Genomic DNA, 21,944 nt, shown 5'->3' with positions numbered 1-21,944 from the left:
CAAAGTTGTTGAAAATCATGTCATGTGTACATAATTTTAACTATTTTCTTGGCAGACAAATATATGAGTGAAAATTTTAAAAGATAAAGACAAATGTTTACGAGATGACTCAAGTGGTAGGTGTGAGGGAGGGGTGGTGGCCACTCTCCCACACTTGGTCATATAACAGGAGGAACTTATGTCTCCCCCACAACACGAGACAGTTCCTCCTCGGTGTTGGCTACTCACCCTGTCACTGAGCGTAGGTGGGTGTTTACCTCAGTACCTGCCAATTAACCTGAAATATAATTGCTTCATAACAACAACCTGAATTAACGAGAGACGAGCACATGCCAATGATGCAGGTCTTGCCTCGTGCACAAACAAGGTCTTACTCACCTGCTGATGGGCGGCAGGAGTGTAGCCTCACGTCAGCCATAAACACCCACTGACCAGCTGGCCAATTAGCCCCCACCGGTCGTGGGTTTAACGATATTTTTCTGATAGGGAGGGTGGGGGGTAGGGACGGGGGAGACGAGCGTAAGGGAAGTGTTACAATGACAAACTGACGTTGGGAGGGAATGGAATTTTAACGCTCTGGAGAGAGTGATCATTCACGCTCAGGCGTGTGTCGTGCAGCTCAGGTGGTTTATGTGGGGTCATACCCAGGGTGGGTGAAGGATGGGGAGGCGCCTGGCGGCCGGTGGCAGCCAAATTTTACACCGTCACACAACACCTTATGATCCCAAGGTGTCTCCTATATGTTTATATACATTATAAATTCATGCGCACACATAATGTATATATATATATATATATATATATATATATATATATATATATATATATATATATATATATATATATATATATATATATATATCAGTGGTTCTCAACCTTGTTTGCCCCATGCACCCCTTTCACCATATGTCAGAATGTCATTCCCCCCTCCTTTCCAAGATTGTCTGCCTCAAAAAGTGCATTCCAAATAATATGCATATAATACTGAAAATCCTTTCTTTTTTCCATATTAGTACGTATACATTTACAATTTTACATGGATTATTTTTAAAGTGGAGTTTTACAAATTAAATGCCAATTGAAAATGTTGATGGATTTATAAAACTTGAATAAAAGTAAAATAGTTTTTTTTTTATTTATAATGAATTACTTAACAGACCAAACTGAAGCATAATGCAATAAACAAAAAGTTCAATAGAATACCAGGATATTGTAAATTTGTAATTAATTTTATTCAGATGAAGATTACAGTCAATGAGAAACCTGTGATTTTTTTTTCTTCGCCAATTCTGGGATACGCGGAGGAGTGCTTGAAAGGGCACAACGCAGGTCATTTTCTACCTCTAATCTACTACGTTGCTTCGTTTTAATTTGCAACAGAGTTGAAAAGCCTGACTCGCAAAGATATATCGACACAAACGGAAGCAATGCACGGATAGCTCTTTCTGCCACTTTTGGGTAGGAATCGCACATCAAGGGCCAAAATTCTGTGATTGATTTCTCATCGAACATATCTATTGCTCCCGAATCAGTTTTTACCCCTGGTTGAGAACCCTGATATATATATATATATATATATATATATATATATATATATATATATATATATATATATATATATATATATATATATATATATATATATATATATATATATATATATATATATATATATATATCTTTTTTGATGAGTGATGTTTACCAAGTTTGAATAATAATAATAATATAGAAATAATAATAATAATAATAATAATAATAATAATAATAATAATAATAATAATATATTAATAATAATAACAATAATAATAATAATAATAATAATAATAATAATAATAATAATAATAATAATAATAATAATAATAATAATAATAATAATAATAATAATAATAATAATAATAATAATAATAATAATAATAATAATAATAATAATAATAATAATAATAATAATAATAATAATAATAATAATAATAATAATAATAATAATAATAATAATAATAATAATAATAATAATAATAATAATAATAATAATAATAATAATAATAATAATAATAATAATAGGTCCTACATATACCTGTTGGGGGACTAATAACATATGGTATAATAAAAAACTAAACTAAACTCATAATGATAATGTCACTCATCAGGAGTGATATATTACTAGACTTTGAAACGCTTTGTCATGTAAGCCAAAGAAAATGCTAAGGAATAACTGTAAAGGAAAGCTTTTAATGAACCCGGAAGAATAAGGTGCGGTACACTACTTAGGTGAAGATCATTGTGACTGTCAAGGTAGGTCAAGTTGCACATCATCCTGCATCGACCACCAGTAGTATACAGTGCCATGCAAGAGCTTCTGGTGTTGCAGACGTTCAGAAATAGCAGTTTTGTCTGTCGCGGGACACATAGTTGGTCCTCCCATGCTGGACACAGGGTCCCTGGGAGTACACCAAGATCCCACCAAACTCTCACAACACGTGTCACACCATGCAGGATCGCTGAGGCAGCTGCCGTTCAATATGTGTTCGTTGCAAAGAGTGTGTTTAATGTACTGGTTAGAGAGAGAGAGTGTGTGTCTCATGTACTGACTGGAGAGTGCATGTGTCTTATTTTCGTACTGTGAGTGAGCTGAGGTTGTGTTATCAGTGAGCTGAGGTTGTGTTATCAGTGAGCTGAGGTTGTGTTATCAGTGTTGCTGCAGCAGTTCTGATTTATATATACATAAGAAATTATCTACCAACTAAATGTTATTTATTATTATTTTTTCAACAGCAAATCTTATCGTGTTACTTCTTGTAGTGTTTAAATACATGTAGTCAGTCCTTCATGACCCAGACTATGGCCATGAGATCTGTGGCAGCAAACTGAAATCAAGCCCGAGTTTAAGGATCATGCCTGTGGTGGGATCAGAGTTGGCTTCTAATGTTAACACACACACACACACACACACAGATAGTCAGACAGACAGACAGATAGACACACACACACACACACACACACACACACACACACACACACACACACACACACACACACACACACACACACACACACACACACACACACACACACACACACGTGCGCCAGAAACAGTATCTTTCCAACTTTGAATTTCTGAACTGGGTGGGCATAAGACCTGCTTCAATAAGTTTACCTTAAATCTTCGTAACAATCACAGGATTCGGGGCTTTTGTATGTGTTAATATCGCCACAGGACACCACGTGACCTAACAGAAGGAGCACCCTGCACAGCTTGGTCTACCCTACTGGCAGATAACTACAAGAATGATGAACCGTGTATTACTTTACTTTCACATAAATACAGTTGCAATGTTCTGTTTAGATCTCCAGTAGTGTAAGAAAAAAATATCAATATGATGAAAATATGATAGCAAAATTTGTATGTTTGGTGGAGTAAATCTTTCAGCTGTGTTAGTTTTAAGGAGTAACTTCACTCCTCTCATGCTTGGCTGCCCAACACTTAGTAACTATTAAAAAAAAAGAGTTAAGAGAGCTATCCTAGGAGCACTGGTAGCGGCATGCTTCTCAAGGTTAACTACGACAAATCAAACAACAACTAAGGAGTCTCCCCTCTAACATAAGGCTGGCCGGGTTTATACCTCTTTGTCGCGATACTGCAGAGAGAAACGGAAGAAAACATTACATTAGGAACACGTGGAGGTGAGGTGGGCGCTGCTACTCTCTCGCACCACAACACAGAGGATAAGTGCCAGGTGAAGGATGTTAGAAAAATTTTGGTCTAAAGAGTAAAAGATTTTGAAATAAATACTAAGGTATTAGAGACAGTCATTATCCAGAATCTGCGTTGTCAAGTATATAGAGCTAAAGAAACAATCCTACATGTACACTATACAAAGCAAAATACAGTAGTTAAGATACACAGCAATAACTGCAGCCCAACCTCCAGCTTCTCAAAGATTCACACATTAATTTTCATCTTACCGAGGATACAATAAAACTCATCTAGGTCTGTGGGCACAATGCAATTTTTGGTGCCAATTTTGATACCGTATTTTTGTGCTGTGGATTACGTGAGACAGTAGAATATTTTCTTATACCATAAGTTACGAGGTAAATATATTGTACAAGCCTATGAGAAAAGTTGGACCAGACGACGATGCACCTCCCTCCTCGGCTGCACCTCTTGCCCTCATGCTGTGCCGGGGGCGAGGCTACCAACTTACCGAATCAAGTTTGGTCTGGGACTAACACAGTATGGCGAACTAACTCGACGAAGAGAAAATCATAATCACACTCCGATGAGATTAACAATTGACATTTACCAGAAGTATGTACCAACATTACGAATAAAATCTCTATCACGCGACAGACTTAGAGGTCACGCACTGATGTAAAATGTCGACAGAGTTATAATTTCGCAAGATAACGAATAGTACTATCGTCGTCCCTCGTACAAACATATTCAATCGGTTTCTTCTGTGAGATTTATGGGTTTTCAGAATCGTCTAGGTGGGATACAAAACTAAGATACGTTGCCATAATCCTAAAGTGTTGAAACTCCACAATACAGGGAAACATTACAATCTCTTCAAGCGTAAAGCACAGAAGAGTGTTAGCACATTACTGAACAAATACAATCTATATACTGTAGTTTATTTTCACACCTTTTTACTGTGTGAGAGAGAGAGGTTAACTTAACACGTGTCGACCAAATACTACGAGGAAGCTACAACATTTTTAAGCCGAGGCAACGATGAGTAAGCTGTACCACGGAGAGAAGCTTTAACAGGGGTGGTGGTGTTAGTACAGGGATGGTGGTGTTAGTACAGGGGTGGTGGTGTTAGTGACTACTCATTTAATCTCGATAATAATCATTAAAACAGATGATGATAACACAGAAAACAAGTCGACCATAATTTAGATAACAAGAATCACATTTTATGATTGATTCACAAATTGTCTTAACAACTACTATTGCAAGAGTTCAATAACGCATAGCAGACTAAATTTACATGGTAAGACGCATTTTGTAGAGATACGAGACCACCGGATAGCCAAGGATGTTTAGCACTCTTTGTTCAAACCCAAAGTGGCCCAGACACTTAACTGGACTGGACTTCTTGAGAAACCAAAAAAAAAAAAAAAAAAAAATCACGTTTACTTCAATGATTTTTCTTATATATTTAGTGAAGTTAAGTGACTGTTGACACCAAGTAAGTCACTGGATATTAAGTGACTCCCAGGTACTTACACGCCACTAAATACTCAAGTGACACTTAGTGAGTGACTTGAGTGACCTTAAGTGGCGGAAGACAAGAGAAGTTAAGGGATTCGAACGACACTCTTGAGATACTAGGATACCAAGAGAACATTAAGAGACAACCAAGAGAACTAATTAAAGAGACCGAGAAATAATTGAGGAGACCGAGAGATAATTAAGGAGACCGAGAGATAATTAAAGAGACCGAGAGATAATTAAAGAGACCGAGAGATAATTGAGGAGACTGAGAGATAATTAAAGAGACAGAGAGATAATTAAGGAGACAGAGAGATAATTAAGGAGACAGAGAGATAATTAAGGAGACCAAGGGATAATTGAGAAGACCGAGAGATAATTGAGGAGACCGAGAGATAATTGAGGAGACAGAGAGATAATTAAGGAGACCGAGGTAAGAGAAATAGTGAGGGAGACATGACACGCCTGGGGGAACTACAGGTACATAATCTGTTCCTGAATAAAGTAACTTCACTATCCTCAAAAGTAACTACAATATCCTCAAAAGTAACATCAATATCATCAAAAGTAACTACAAATCCTCAAAAGTAACTACAATATCTTCAAAGGTAACTACAATATCCTCAAAAGTAACTACATTATCCTCAACAGAAACTACAATCTCTTCAAAAGTAACTACAGTATCTCCAAAAGTAACTACAATATCTCTAAAAGTAACAACAATACCCTCAAAAGTAAATACATTAACTTCAAAAGTAACTACAATATCCTCAAAAGTAGCTACAATACCTTCAAAAGTAACTACAATATCCTCAAAAGTAACTACAATATCTTCAAAGGTAACTACAATATCCTCAAAAGTAACTACATTATCCTCAACAGAAACTACAATCTCTTCAAAAGTAACTACAGTATCTCCAAAAGTAACTACAATATCTCTAAAAGTAACAACAATACCCTCAAAAGTAAATACATTAACTTCAAAAGTAACTACAATATCCTCAAAAGTAGCTACAATACCTTCAAAAGTAACTACAATATCCTCAAAAGAAACTACAATATCTTCAAAGGTAACTACAATATCTCCAAAAGTAGCTACAATCTCCTCAAAAGTAACTACAATATCCTCAAAAGTAACTACAGTATCTCCAGAAGTAACTACAATATCTATAAAGTAACTACAATATCTTCAAAGGTAACTACAATCTCTTCAAAGGTAACTACAATATCTCCAAAAGTAGCTACAATATCCACAGAAGTAACTACAATCTCTTCAAAGGTAACTACAATACCTCCAAAAATAGCTAAAATATCCTCAAAGGTAACTACAATATCCCCAAAAGTAGCTACAATATCCCCAAAGCAACTACGACATCTTCAAAGGTATCTGAGGTATGAGATGCACTTGAGTTAACAAGAAGAGAAACGCCAGTGACTATAAACAGTACCAAGTCTTAAGTACTGAATGAGACAAACAAAATGTATACCAGGTCACTATCAGGCACTAGGAGAATGTAGGAAGCCCCTGAAAGAAGCTAGGATAATGTAGGAAGCCCCTGAAAGAAGCTAGGATAATGTAGGAAGCCTCTGAAAAAAGGTAGGATAATGTAGAAAGCCCCTGAAAGAAGCTAGGAGAACGAAGGAAGCCTCTGAAAGAAGCTAGGATAATGTAGGAAGCCTCTGAAAGAAGGTAGGATAATGTAGGAAGCCCCTGAAAGAAGCTAGGATAATGTAGGAAGCCTCTGAAAGAAGGTAGGATAATGTAGGAAGCCCCTGAAAGAAGCTAGGATAATGTAGGAAGCCTCTGAAAGAAGGTAGGATAATGTAGGAAGCCCCTGAAAGAAGCTAGGATAATGTAGGAAGCCTCTGAAAGAAGCTAGGATAATGTAGGAAGCCTCTGAAAGAAGCTAAGACAACGTAGTAAGCACTGAAAGAAGTCAGGGCAACGAAGAAAGTTTTAGATAAGTTTCAAGTAAAAGTTAGAAAACCTTGAAGATAAGTTGGAGAGAAGTCCAAACAACAGACGATGATGTACTCTTAAACACACACACGAGAGACTGAGGTGAGTAAAGAGAAGGATCTATAAGCACCATCACCCTCTATATACACAAGGCCACAGAAGGATCTGGGAGACACTGAGAGATATATAGCAGGGAGGTTCAATCAAGTCATCGCCGTGTTCCATTAATCAGCGTCTGAGGCCCTTGTGGCGTCTTGCCTTGATCACCTCTACTTTTTTTCTTTTAGGTATCCGGACCACAGGACGTGAACGATGAGACCAGAGTGAATAATATCTCTATTACAGTTTTTATGGCAGTAAATTACAGTTAATTAGAACATGTATGAATTTAATACCGTAAATCGTTGTCAATTATTATTTTTTAATCTGGACCACAGGAAGTGAGCAATAAATTGTATATCTGTCTGATTTGTTTGTTGTAGTACATCTGATAACAAAATTATTATAAGGTTATGAAGAGAAATGTATCAAAACGGGATAGATTCTGTCATTATCACCAAACAAAGATACTATTGGTGTACAGAAATGTTATCAAAGAGGAATTTATGTCTGTTTAGGCGTATGAAGATATTTGTGAATTACTGTTTACATTTAATGATAGTTTCATAAGAAAAGATTTACTCAATCAGTCAGTGCTTCATCTCTATTGATATATATTTTTTTCGGTATTTCAAATTATAATATGACTGATAAACATTAATTTTATAACCGTTGAATGTCTTTAAAACTGTCACAACATTACGCATGGCTGTTAAACTTTGCTATTTAATGCTGAAAGAAACACCCATCTGGCAACATCCACACACGGCGGAAATAATCTAAGTAGCGAGTCTTGTTAATACTTTAATTTAGATCTTATTTCTTTGTTTCGGATTTAACAAAAAAAAAACGACAGCTTAATAATTATCCCCTTTTATAGATTATATAATTTTATTAATTTATGGAGTCCGTAAATTACTTGGTTACGTTAATGCCACCAAGTGTTTGATCGAGACATTGAGACGCGGCTGCTTCATTCACACCACAACACCAGACCAGTTGTAATAATGTGACCCAACCAAGTGAACAATAACACTTATATCTACAATTACCAAAAAATATAATGAACGTCTCCCATGCACAACTGTTGTCTGAGAGGAGAGTGACAATGAAGATAATCAGTGAGATACGTACACACGGGACCACCGAGGTAACACTATATAAAATACCACGACACCGTAACACTGACTACCAACATGGAGTGTAGAAGGGAGGAGGCCGCCGCCATGGACCCTCTTTACCTGGTTGAATATGAGAAAGATGTAGTCGAGGGGCACCGAGGAGATGAGGTCGAGGAAGAACCACGTCTTTAGGTAGTGCTTGGCGATCAACTTGGGGTCGAGGATCACCTGCTCGGAGTTGTCTTGCTGCATTATACCTGAGGAAGAAGGGTTATATGAGACGCTTGGTATTCTAATATCTTACATTAGGCTGCTGGGTTCCCATACACCTGGTAAACGATGAGACGCTCTCCCGTTCCTCGCGTTACCTTGATGTATTCGTAGACGCGACGACAAGTGAAAAGATGAGACACTTCACTCAGGCTGATGTACCCAAACGTGAGGACAACAGGACAAAAGAGAAACCACGCAGGATGCAGAACTCTCACACGGCAGGGAAACAGCATAGGTGTGGGTGACCGATACCACAAGAGAATATTCATGGGGATTCATTTAAGGATAACAATAGAGATGAAGGACCCTGGAGGAGACTCACCCACTGATAATGGTACTGGGCGGAGAGCCGGCAGTTAAGAGGAACAGCAGCTGTGACAGACACACGGCTGGGAAAATAATGGAGTAATAAAGTAAAGCTTGGAAGATTGGGAGTAGAGAAAAGAGATAGAGATGGGAGATAACAGAGGAGAATAAGAAAAGATCTGCGAGCCACAGAGATGGTTAGGTTAGGTTAGGTTAGGTTGGGGAAACAAGAATAAATAGATAGTTTGATTGATAAAGGGGCGGGGGCGGTTAAGGAGAGGGGGAAGAAGACCGGGGGGGTAGACAGAAAGTTAGACAGAAGAGAAGTTTTATTAACAGAAGAAAAGTTGGGGAGACGAAAGGAGTTTCGGGGAGAAAAGGAAGGAAGGTTAAGGAAATAATGAGAGGAACATCATATTTTGGGGAGACAATGACTGAGAAGTGTTGGGAGTTATGAAAGTTGACGTCTTGTGTCAGGTCGGCTCACACGTCAACATGAGGACTGTCAGGTGAGTATCAAGGACAATCTGTGACGTGTGACGTAGAAGGAAACAAGAACTAGTCGCCAGGACCAAGGCTGACTACCTGACGTCACAATTCTAGGCATTGTCTGTAAAACTGCCTTTATTTCAGTCCTTGGGTAATGCGATAAAGAGAGGTTTCTGACGACTGACATTAGCACAACAATTCCAACTCTATTCTACCACCATTACCCACATCAGGTTGAACCACACTTTATTATGTTAGATTAGCTTTATGGCATGCGGCGTCAGAGACAGGCAGACTGGTCCGTGCTGTTTGTTCATCGTCTTCTCCGCCTGACTCTCGCACTGTGCCCCACTGTGCATTATTTTAAACCTGTATTACACGTGCACCTGGTGGCTCTCCGGGGTATAAGTCAGCCACATGACTTAAAAATCATTATCTTTATGCCATGTTAACAGTTTTTTTTTTTAGATAATGAACAACTGTACTTTAGGTTGCAATTTATTTTTATTTTTTATAATTTCAGTATAACGAAAGCTTTTACGAGGTGACGGGGACCCATTAGTGATCACAAGGCTTCTATCAGCTCCAGGCAGCGGCCAGGTTCTCTGGGTGTGACAAGGCACCTCACTCACTACTGACAGATTCTTCTGTCTGTCTGTGGCTGCCGTCATTCACTCTGCTGACTGTGTGTTTCCTTCGACTGCTGGTCTGTGTTCATATGGTCAAGGTTCAAGCTTCGGTTTGGGATAAATGAGTTTAAAAAGTGTTCATGAATAAATGGAACTGAGAGCTTTTTGTTCATTAACACGTATTACGGGTGTTCATGACCAGTGTAAGTGCTCATGAGTTGTGGTTTAAACCATCGTCCTCAAAAGGTTGACATCACTTACCACTGCAGTAATGTTTTGTCGCGTAGTCCTGAAAATATAAAGTTTAAATCTATTGTGACATAAGATTAATGGGAACACGTTTTATACGACGGGTAGCTCTGTTGCAACGTGTATGTATGTATGTATGTATGTATGTATGTATGAAGGAAGCGATGTACCGTATGAAGGCACTGTTGAGTACTGATGACTGGACCAACTCATAGTCTCATAGGATTACTAATGAGTACATCCTCATCACCTGACTCAATGTGGCTGAATAGAAGCATTTACAAAGGACAATTTAATCCAGGTTTCAACTCTGGGAGGGGACGATGGGAAGGGGGAGGGGGAGGGAGCAGGGCGAGGGGCTGAGGGGGAGGGGTTTCATATACAGTATATCTGTGGCTGAAGGGTAAATTGAGGTCAATTGTCAAGAGTAAAGTGCCTGGGTTCACAGAGAGAGAGAGAGAGAGAGAGAGAGAGAGAGAGAGAGAGAGAGAGAGAGAGAGAGAGAGAGAGAGAGAGAGAGAGAGAGAGAGAGAGAGAGAGAGAGAGAGAGACAGAGAGAGAGAGAGAGAGAGAGATTATATGTGCTTAAGTAAATATGCAGGTGTGTGTGTGTGTGTGTGTGTGTAATGCAGTGAACAAATGCAGAATAATAACATCCCTCCCAAAATAGCATGGCAAACACAATTCCTAAGACTGATGGTAATAATATAAATAAGACTATCACGTTAAATACACACCAGGAACAATAACAACGCAAATTTAATAAGAATAATTAAAATCTGGATTATAAAACTTATCTTAAGGTATTATTTAATATTACCCTAAGATAAGAATTTCTACACATGAGTATAAAGTATGGATTGTGTTTTGATAAGAGTCACATCAGGTCGGTTACTCTCCGACTGGGGGACAACAACATGGAACTTCGTCGACTGGTGGAGAAGTTAACGCACCCTAAGAGTCATAATATGGGAGCTTGAGGTATGTTAAAGCCACAGAGGGATGACTAGGAGTATTGTATAGCGAATAGAGAAATAAAGGAATGACTAGGCTTGTGTGCATCAAATATTTCGTTGGTAAATTTCTCCCGTGCTGTCTAGCTGTTGTTGTTTACCTGTTTTTAATAAGATCACAAGCTGGATTATTCATGAACCAGAAAGTAAACATTTAGCAATACACAAGGTACACTAAAGGCATCCCTCAGTGATCGCTGGTTAAAGGGACGTGTTGTTTGATGTAGCTTACAGTAATGTTCACCTCAGGTAAACAAGGTGAAATATTTCACTATTGAAGTGTGGTGATAGGCTGAGGCTGTGTGGTGGCCGCCGGGCACACATACACCAGCCTCCACTGTCATCAAATAATACTTGTCATAAAAATTCAAAATAGGAGAATGGAACAAAAATGTAGGAGGCGCAGTATTAACCTCCAGTAAGTATTATAATTTATGTGAAGTAAACAGCATTCCTCATCCCACCATGAATACATTGTTCGTATTAGTTGTGCAGTTTTATATCGTAAGACTGACGCTATAGAAAAGTACTGTATGTTTATTCTGCTTTGTGTAACGTGGAATATATTTACAGACTCGGGTACGAGATAATGTTTGTATGTACCGTTATCATCAGTGGAAACATCACCTGGAAAACATGGTTAATCCATAGTAACACCCAGGCTGGGACGGGGAGGAACCTACTGTACATACATAGACGTCAGTAGCCTTAAGATGAGTCAAGGTTTACTGTAACTCTGGCGGCCTTAATGGTCTTGTCCAGCCTTTACAAAGCAGTAGCCTATAAACTGTACCAGCAGATGGGTGGCGCTGGGTGGCCAATGCCTGCAGCTGAGTGGCGCTGGGTGGCCAATATCAGCAGGTGAGCGGCTCTGGGTGGCTAATATCTGCATCTGAGTGGCCAATACCTGCAGCTGAGTGGCGCTGGTTGGCCAATACCTGCACGTGGGTGGCGCTGGGCGGCCCATACCTGCAGGTGAGCGGCTCTGGGTGGCTAATATCTGTATCTGAGTGGCCAATACCTGCAGCTGAGTGGCGCTGGGTGGCCAATACCTGCACGTGGGTGGCACTGGGTGGCCAATACCTGCAGGTGAGCGGCTTTGGGTGGCCAGTAACACATTCACGTGCTCACCCCGAGGTATGACTTCACCAAGAGCCAGGATCCAATCACGACCTCCAATACTGTTAACCACAAATGGACATTTTGCCAAGTGAATGACCTCGTTAACTAGCTAACAATCACCGCTGGTTACTGACGACCCGTCCAGCCATCATGTCATCAAATTGTTGTTTCTGTAAAGGGAATTTAGAGGGGCCAGGTGGACAGTGGTCACCAGTACGCACCGCGAGTAAAGGAATAAGCTGATGAGGGTAACTATATGGACGGTGGAGTAGGGTTAGTGTTGTCATATATAGGAAACAATGGACATATTTACCTCTGTTACCACACACACACACACACACACACACACACACACACACACACACACACACACACACACACACACACACACACACACACACAATTAACACAAAAATCCCTTGTAATGAGCAGATATATTACTCACTAGCATCAGCTTAACACTAATTACCACACACAGTATATGACAATTAACGGTTATTGAAGTAAATAACGAGAGATGTCCGAGTCTATAAACAGGCACAGTTCTCTATATAATGGTTTATGTCACCCATTAAAACACACAATATCTTTATCAGCGCCATTAATATTACAGGAGCATATGTGATGACGTGTATTTATACTTTGTGAAGTGACACGTTGCCTATGAACAGCGAAACTACATTTAAATAATTAATTCTCAGTTGGGGAGTAAATTATATATTATTAATTTATGTGACTTTGGTAAAAAAAAAACTAATTTGAAAGTCACTGAGGTTCCTACAGCCCGGTTCATTAAAGTATTAATTAAATTCTTTGATTGTGTGTAAGGTTCGTCTTGTCTGAGGCAACACCGCACTGTACCTCTGGTTGCAACACGTACCGCTGACTCAACTCTTAACACTGGAGGCAACACTTAACACTGGAGGCAACACTTAACACTGAGCAAACTTAGCAAGAGCAACATAGAGCAACACTTAACACTGGAGCAAAACACTGGAGGCAACACTTAACACTAACTCAAACTTAGCAATGGAGGCAACACTTAGCACTGGAGGCAACACTTAACGCTGGAGGCAACACTTAACACTGGAAGCAACACTTAACACTGGAGGTAGCACTTAACACTGGAGGCAACACTTAACACTAACTCAACATAACTGGGCAAACACTGAGCAACACTAACACTGGAGGCAACATAACACTGGAGGCAAACACTAGCACTGAGGCAACATAGCACTGGAGCAACACTAGCACTGGAGGCAACATAACACTGAGGCAACACTTAACACTGAGGCAACATTTAGCACTGGAAGCAGCATTAACACTGAGGCAACACTTAGCACTGGGAGCAACACTAACACTGGAGGCGCCACTAACACTGGAGGCAACACTTAGCACTGGAAGCACACTAACACTGAGGCAACACTTAACACTGGAGGCAACACTTAGCACTGGGAGCAACACTTAACACTGGAGGCAACACTTAGCACTGGAGCAACACTTAACACTGAGGCAACACTTAGACTGAAGCAACTAACACTGGAGGCAACATTAACACTGGAGGCAACACTTAGCACTGGGAGCAACACTTAACACTGAGGCAACACTTAGCACTGGAGGCAACATTTAACACTGGAGGCACACTTAACGCTGGAGGCAACACTTAACACTGGAGGCAACACTTAGCACCGGGGAGCAACACTAACACTGGAGGCAACACTTAACACTGGAGGCAACACTTAGCACTGGAAGCAGCACTTAACACTGAGGCAACACTTAACACTGAGGCAACACTTAGCACTGGAGCAACACTTAACACTGAGGCAACACAACCGAGGCAACACTTAACACTGAGGCAACACTTAGCACTGGAAGCAGCACTTAACACTGGAGGCAACACTTAAACACTGGAGGCAACACTTAGCACTGGAGCAACACTTAACACTGAGGCAACACTTAGCACTGGAGGCAACACTTAACACTGGAGGCAACACTTAACGCTGGAGCAACACTTAACACTGAGGCAACACTAGCACTGAGGCAACACTTAACACTGGAGGCAACACCAGCACTGGAAGCAACACTTAACGCTGGAGGCAACACTTAACACTGGAGGCAACACAGCACTGAACAACACTAAGACTGGAGGCAACACTTAACACTGGAGGCAACACTTAAAACTGAGGCAACACTTACACTGGAGCAACACTTAACACTGAGGCAACACTTAACACTGGAGGCAACACTTAACACTAACCAAAACTTAGCAATGAGGCAACACTTAGCACTGGAGGCAACATCACCACTGGAGGCAACACTTAACACTGAAGCAACACTTTAACACTGGGTAGCACTTAACACTGGAGGCAACACAACCGCAACTCAACACTACCTGGCACTTAGCACTGGAGGCAGCAACACTGGAGGCAACACTTAACACTGGAGGCAACGCAACACTGGAGCCACTTCCAGCACTGGAGGCAACACTTAGCACTGGAGCAACGCTAACACTGGACCTTAACACTGAAACCTTAGCACTGGAAGCACCCACTGGGCAACCTTAGCACTGGGAGCAACACTTAACACTGGGAGCACTTAACACTGGAGGCAACACTTGCACTGGAAGCAACACTTAACACTGGAGGCAACACTTAACACTGGAGGCAACACTTAGCACTGGAACAACACTTAACACTGAGGCAACACTTAGCACTGGAGGCAACACTTAACACTGGAGGCAACACTTAGCACTGGAAGCAGCACTTAACACTGGGCAACACTTAACACTGGAGGCAACACTTAGCACTGGGAGCAACACTTAACACTGGGAAGCAACACTTGCACTGGGCAACACTTAACACTGGAGGCACAACCTGGAGCAACCGCACTGAGCAACACAGCACTGGAGCAACACTCTGAGGCAACCAACACTGAGGCAACAGCACTGGAAGCAGCACTTAACACTGGGCAACATAACACTGAGGCAACACGCAGGGCAACACTTAACACTGGAGGCAACACTTGCACTGAGGCAACGCAACATGGGACAGCACACTGGGCAGCGCTAACACTGGAGGCAACACTTAACACTGGGCAACACTTAGCACTGGGGCAACAACACTGGAGCAACACTAGCACTGGGCAACACTTACACTGGGCAACACTTAACGCTGGGCAACACTTAACACTGGAGGCAACACTTAGCACTGGAGGCAACACTTAACACTGGAGGCAACACTCAGCACTGGAAGCAACACTTAACGCTGGAGGCAACACTTAACACTGGAGGCAACACTAGCACTGGGAACAACACTTAAGACTGGAGGCAACACTTAACACTGGGCAACACTTAGCACTGGGGCAACACTTAACACTGGAGGCAACACTTAACACTGGAGGCAACATAACGCTGGAGGCAACACTTAACCTGGAGGCAACACCCAGCTGGGTAACACGTAAGACTGGAGGCAACACGTAGCACTAGAGGCAACACGTAGCACTGGAGGTAACACATGCACTGGAGGTAACACGTAGGTGGGGCAACACGTAGCACTAGAGGCAACACGTAGCACTGGAGGCAACACGTAGCACTAGAGCAGCCTAACACTGGAGGCAACACTTAGCACTGGAGGCAACACGTAGCACTGGGTACGTAGGACTGGAGGCACACGTAGCACTAGAGGCAACACGTAGCACTGGAGGCAACACGTAGCACTGGAGGCAACACGTAGCACTGGAGGCAACACGTAGCACTAAACAAACACGTACCACTGGAGGCAACACGTAGCACTGGAGGTAACACGGGACTGGAGCAACACGTAGCACTAGAGGCAACACGGCACGAGGCAACACGTAGCACTGGAGGCAACACGTAGCACTGGAAGCAACATGTAACACTGGAGGCAACACGTAGCACTAAGGGGCAACACGTAGCACTGGAGGCAACACGTAACACTGGGCAAGACCGTAGCACTAGAGGCAACACCTTAGCACTGGAGGCAACACGTAGCACTGGAGGCAACACGTAACACTGGAGGCACAACACGTAACACTGGGCAACACGTAGCACGAGAGGCAACACCTTAGCATTGGAGGCAACACACGTAGCACTAGAGGCAACACGTAGCACTGGAGGCAACACGTAGCACCACGGGCAACACGTAACACTGGAGGCAACACGTAGCACTAGAGGCAACACCTTGGCACTGGAGGCAAACACGTAGCACCAGAGGCAACACGTAGCACTGGAGGCAACACGTAACACTGGAGCAACACGTAACACTGGAGGCAACACGTAGCATTGGAGCAACACCTTAGCACTGGAGCAACATCAGCACTGAGGCAACACGCAACACTGGAGCCAACACGTAACACTGAGGCAACACGTAGCACTAGAGGCAACACCGCAACTGGAGGCAAACACGTAGCACTGGAGGCAACACGTAGCACTGGGCAACACGTAGCACTGGAGGCAACACGTAGCACTGGAGGCAACGTGGCACTAGAGGCAACACGTAGCACTGGAGGCAACACGTAGCACTGGAGGCAACACGTAGCACTGGAGCAACATGTAACACTGGAGGCAACGCAGCACTAGAGGCAACACGTAGCACTGGAGGCAACACGTAACACTGGGCGACAACACGTAGCACTAGAGCCAAACCTTAGCACTGGAGGCAACACACTGGGAGCAACACGTAGCACTAGAGGCAACACGTAGCACTGGAGCAACACGGCACTAGACAACACGTAGCACTGGAGCCAACATAGCACTGGAGGTAACACGTGGCACTGGCAACACGTAGCACTGGAGGCAACACGTGCTGGAAGCAACATGTAACACTGGAGCAACATGCGCACTGAGGCCGCACTAGGCAACACGTAACACTGGGCAACACACGTAGCACTAGAGGCAACACCTTAGCACTGGAGGCAACACGTAGCACTGGAGGCAACACGTAGCACTAGAGGCAACACACGTAGCACTGGAGGCAACACGTAGCACTGGAGGCAACACGTAGCACTGGAGGAAACACGTAGCACTGGGGTAACACGTGGCACTAGAGGCAACACGTAGCACTGGAGGCAGCAGCACTGGGCAACACGTAGCACTAGGCAACACGTAGCACTGGAGGCAACACGTAACACTGGGCAACCAGTAGCACTAGAGGCAACACGTGCCACTGGAGCAACACGTAGCCAACACGTAGCACTGGAGGCAACACGTAGCACTGGTGACCGCCATTGACGCTCATCTAACAAAGGTTTATGTATCGTGGCACACACACACACACACACACACACACACACACACACACACACACGAGTTCGAGTGCTCAGGAAATGTGTGATTAGATGAGTGTGGGCTAATGTGGGTGAGTTGATTGGTGAGAGTGGGCGGGTGAGTGTGGGCGGGTAAGTGTGGGCGGGTGAGTGTGAATAGGCACTAGTGTGTCATCGAGTCGACATATACAGTAACACATGTGATGTGTTGTGGTATAATCATGCGTTTATAACTTAAGCCTCACTTAGCGAAATAAATTAATCGACCCTTTGGTTTCATCTCTATGGCCTGAAGTTCAAGTAGCACGGACCAAACTCATATTTGTATATGTTAATGACTCCGTAGTTACGGTTAATGACGCACGGTTGCAGGTTAATTATATGAGGGAGGTGTAGCAGCAGGTTATGAGGAGGTCTGAACCATTAACATCTCCCGCTCACACCAGCCTCATTAGCCTTACGTGTGGCAAGCTCCTGACGTCATCATTAACAAATAGGAACGTAACGAGGGCCAGTGTGTATGCTTTCACTCACGAGGTTATTTAATATTTAGGCGGTGACGTCATCTTTACGTCTGTCCAACAATACCAGCAGCTAAAAATTACTTGGAGATTTTCCAGTTTATGTTTTAGATATTAGTTACGATACATCAGGTTAGGTGGCGTCAGGTGGGTCGGGTCCAACTTTGAACCTCTCAACTTACCACAAGAATGAAGGTCTGAATGTTTGTACTTATGCATTTAGAGGTTCAAAGTTGAATGTTATTAATTCGTACACCCACAAACACGACCTAACGACCTCTTTATATATATATATATATATATATATATATATATATATATATATATATATATATATATATATATATATATATATATATATATATATATATATATATATATATATTAACTCTGAACCCCCATTGCGATTTCCTTATCTTGGCTAACACAACCAGGTTAAACCAGGAAGGAGTCGACCATTTGATTCTCGGTCTTCTGTGAGCTGGTCCCAGCCTCCGTACTCCTCGCCTCACTGAACCTCTCACCAGATGGTCCGTCTCAACAGGTTTGATATGAAGGATCCCTGAAGTTATCTGTGGTACGGTTTCTTTCTTTCCTTTCTTGTTTTCTTTATCATTTCTCTTTTCTTTGTTTTGTCTATCTATCTATATATCTATCCATTTATATATGTCAATTTTATCAATTTCTCAATCCATCTATTTATGTAAATTTTTCAATTATCGGATTCACTTTTGAAAGAGAAAATCATCAGTCACAATTAATAATGCCATTAATATAATCCACAAAAAATACAGTGGTGCCACGGTCTTGACGCCATAAAATGACAACATCTGCGGCACCACAGCCAAGGAATATACTCTCTACATCCCCTGACCACAACCTATGAAACCTCGTGACGTCACACCAAAACAAAAGGGGAAAACAAGCAGTACCTCGCAGAACTCCCACATAAGACTTCACCCCCAGAGGATAACTCACCCGTTCTAAAATTGACGACAATGTCTATGAGAAATATTGTGTCAGAGAGGCAGTTGAAGGCGATCCAGCGAGTGGAGAGGTCGTCATTGAAGAAGGAGATGGCCACCGGCAGGATGATGAGGTTGGCTACCAGCAGGAACAACATGCACAGGTCCCAGTAGAATCTGAAACAAGAGAAACACTGTTAATGCCTTGTTGTGCAGGACACTTATAGAACATGGGACACCTGCCCTTAACTGTTTAGATTAATATTTATCCTTAACTTGCTATAACTAGTTATTGCTTATAGTACTACACCTTTGACCATTAACTTAGTTCTTTAGAGTAACCATATCCATTACCAATAATTTAATTGTTTGTGGTAATAGTATCTATCATTAACCTGTTTATAGTAACAGTACTTACCATTATCTAATTATTCATAACGTATAGTATCATTCACTACAATTTACTTTCTGATTATAATACCAGAACAGGATCTGCCACACACAGTTCATCACTGGCAGGTAAAGTTTACAAGACGGTTTCCCTACCCCGAGATGCACCCAGTAATAAAATGGCGAAAAAGTGGAAGCAGGAGTGAAAAAAGCCAACATAAGTTTAGGAATTATTAGACGAACCTTCACATACAAAGACATGAAAAATGTTCATCAGGTTTTAAGTCTCGTAAGTCCCCATCTGGATTATATACTGTATACAGGGAGGGAAACCTTACTGTCAGACAAAAATAACATCCCTAGGAAAGTTGCAACAAAGATCGACCATGATGATTACAAGACTAGATAATTTCGATTATCCAAGTAGATTGAGGGCCTTAGGACTGATGGCCTCAAGACTGACAACTCTTCAGGCAAGAAACAGCAAGGCGGATCTTAATGACATTAAAAATCTTGAAAGGGATGGAAAACATGAATTTATGCCATTTTTTCCTGATGGCACACACCACCAACACGAGAGGACAACTTCAAGGTGGCCAAGATGCCATGCAGGACTAATATGAAGTAATTCTTCACACAGTGGGTGGTAGACCTATGGAACAATCTACAAGCTATGGAAGCGAGGCAGTAACAGGCTTTAAAGTAGCCCTTGACAAGACTATCAAGAACAATGGAAGGATCCCACACAGGCCTCTGGCCTTCTTCCCTTGGCAAGGCCATTACGAAAATTAGGAAAATAATATATATATATATATATATATATATATATATATATATATATATATATATATATATATATATATATATATATATATATATATATATATATATATATATATAATAAGGATTAACTTAACTTGCTCAATTAAACTGAAATATAAAGCTATACAAACATAAGAACAAAGAATGGAGGAAACTGCAGCGGGCCTTTTGGCCCATCAGTCCCGTTTACACCCAGCAACTATTACTCATATATCCGTCCAACCTATATTTGAAGCTACCCAGCGTGTTCGAGTAAATGATGATGTTTGGTAACTTGTTCCATTCATCCACTACTCTATTTCCAAACGAATGTTTACCTATTTCGCGCCTAAATCTAAATTTGTCCATTTAAAACCATTGCTACGAGTTCGCTCCTGGTTGGATAGTTTGGATACCTTTGTTATATTACTTTTGTTTAGCCCTGACTTCCATTTATACACCTCGATCATATCGCCCCTCACTCTACGTCTCTCGAAGGAGTGCAGATTGAGATGCTTTAAACCAGTCGCTGTACTCAAGGTTCTTAATGACCGGGATTAGTCTTGTCATCCCCTCTGAATTGTTTCTAGGGTATCCATTCTGTAGTACGGTGACCAGAACTGAACCGCGTAATCCAAGTGAGGTTTCACAAGCTCAAGATATAGTTTTAGGATAACCTCGCTAGTCTTGTAACTAACACTCCTTTGTTAGCCTTGTTTCGTGCAAATACATATCGTTGTCTTTGTTTAAAATTCCTACTTATCATTACTCCTAAATCTTTCTCATAGTAAGATTTGTCTATAGCAACGTTGTTCATTTGTTATCTGGTTTCTCTGTTTATATCTCCTAGACTAAGTACTATATATTTGTCCACATTAAAATTCATCTGCCATTTTTCAGATCATGCAAAACACCAATACTCTAATTTAACTATATACATTCATTTAGCACAAAATAGTGAGAAAAGAATCTTTATGAATCCTGACTCTGGCTGTAAGGCGGTACAAGTGTCAGTTTTAAGAATACTGGCGAGGAAAGCTGTAGTGCAAATCAAGAGAGAGACGGACCCAAAGGTGTTGCGGAGGGACGATGCGAGGAAGCAACTGGCGAAAGGAACGACAGCAACGTTCAAGCGAAGAAAAGAGAAGGAGTTTAGGGTCTAGTGGTTTGTAAGAGTGGAGGCAACAATATCCACATACAAACACACGTAACAACAAACACACATGCATACATACACATGCATACATATACATACATCTGCATACACATACCTACATACATACACACACAGTCAAGGAAAAATTTAAGAAGAACGGAAAACTCACCAACTTCTCTATGTTAATCATTATCCCGGAACACAATCATCATATCGATAAACATTCATGAACTCAATTACTGCTGGGTAGACAGAGGCAAATGACATAAAGGAACTTGTCCATAGCATCAACATACCAGAGGATCGAACCCAGAGTAACTATCTTGTGAGGCGAGTGTGCTGGCCGTTGCAC

General features: G+C 41.4%; 1 protein-coding gene across 1 annotated transcript in view; it reads right to left on the bottom strand.

Annotated features, from left to right (window-relative positions):
• The window catches only part of LOC121878108 (potassium/sodium hyperpolarization-activated cyclic nucleotide-gated channel 3-like), a 106,286-nt gene that overhangs the window by 44,827 nt on the left and 39,515 nt on the right, over window positions 1-21,944 (bottom strand). The window contains exons 7-9 of the mRNA XM_042384099.1: window positions 19,259-19,422; window positions 8,516-8,652; window positions 3,618-3,632 (exon numbers count right to left, since the gene is read on the bottom strand). Of these exons, the coding sequence (XP_042240033.1) occupies window positions 3,618-3,632; window positions 8,516-8,652; window positions 19,259-19,422 (316 nt within the window). The remainder of the gene's footprint in view (window positions 1-3,617; window positions 3,633-8,515; window positions 8,653-19,258; window positions 19,423-21,944) is intronic.

This window comes from Homarus americanus, unplaced genomic scaffold (genome assembly GCF_018991925.1).
Source record: "Homarus americanus isolate GMGI-L3 unplaced genomic scaffold, GMGI_Hamer_2.0 scaffold45562, whole genome shotgun sequence".
Lineage (NCBI taxonomy): Eukaryota > Metazoa > Arthropoda > Malacostraca > Decapoda > Nephropidae > Homarus > Homarus americanus.
Note: the sequence above shows the minus strand (reverse complement) of the source record. Positions and strands in the feature narration are given on the sequence as shown.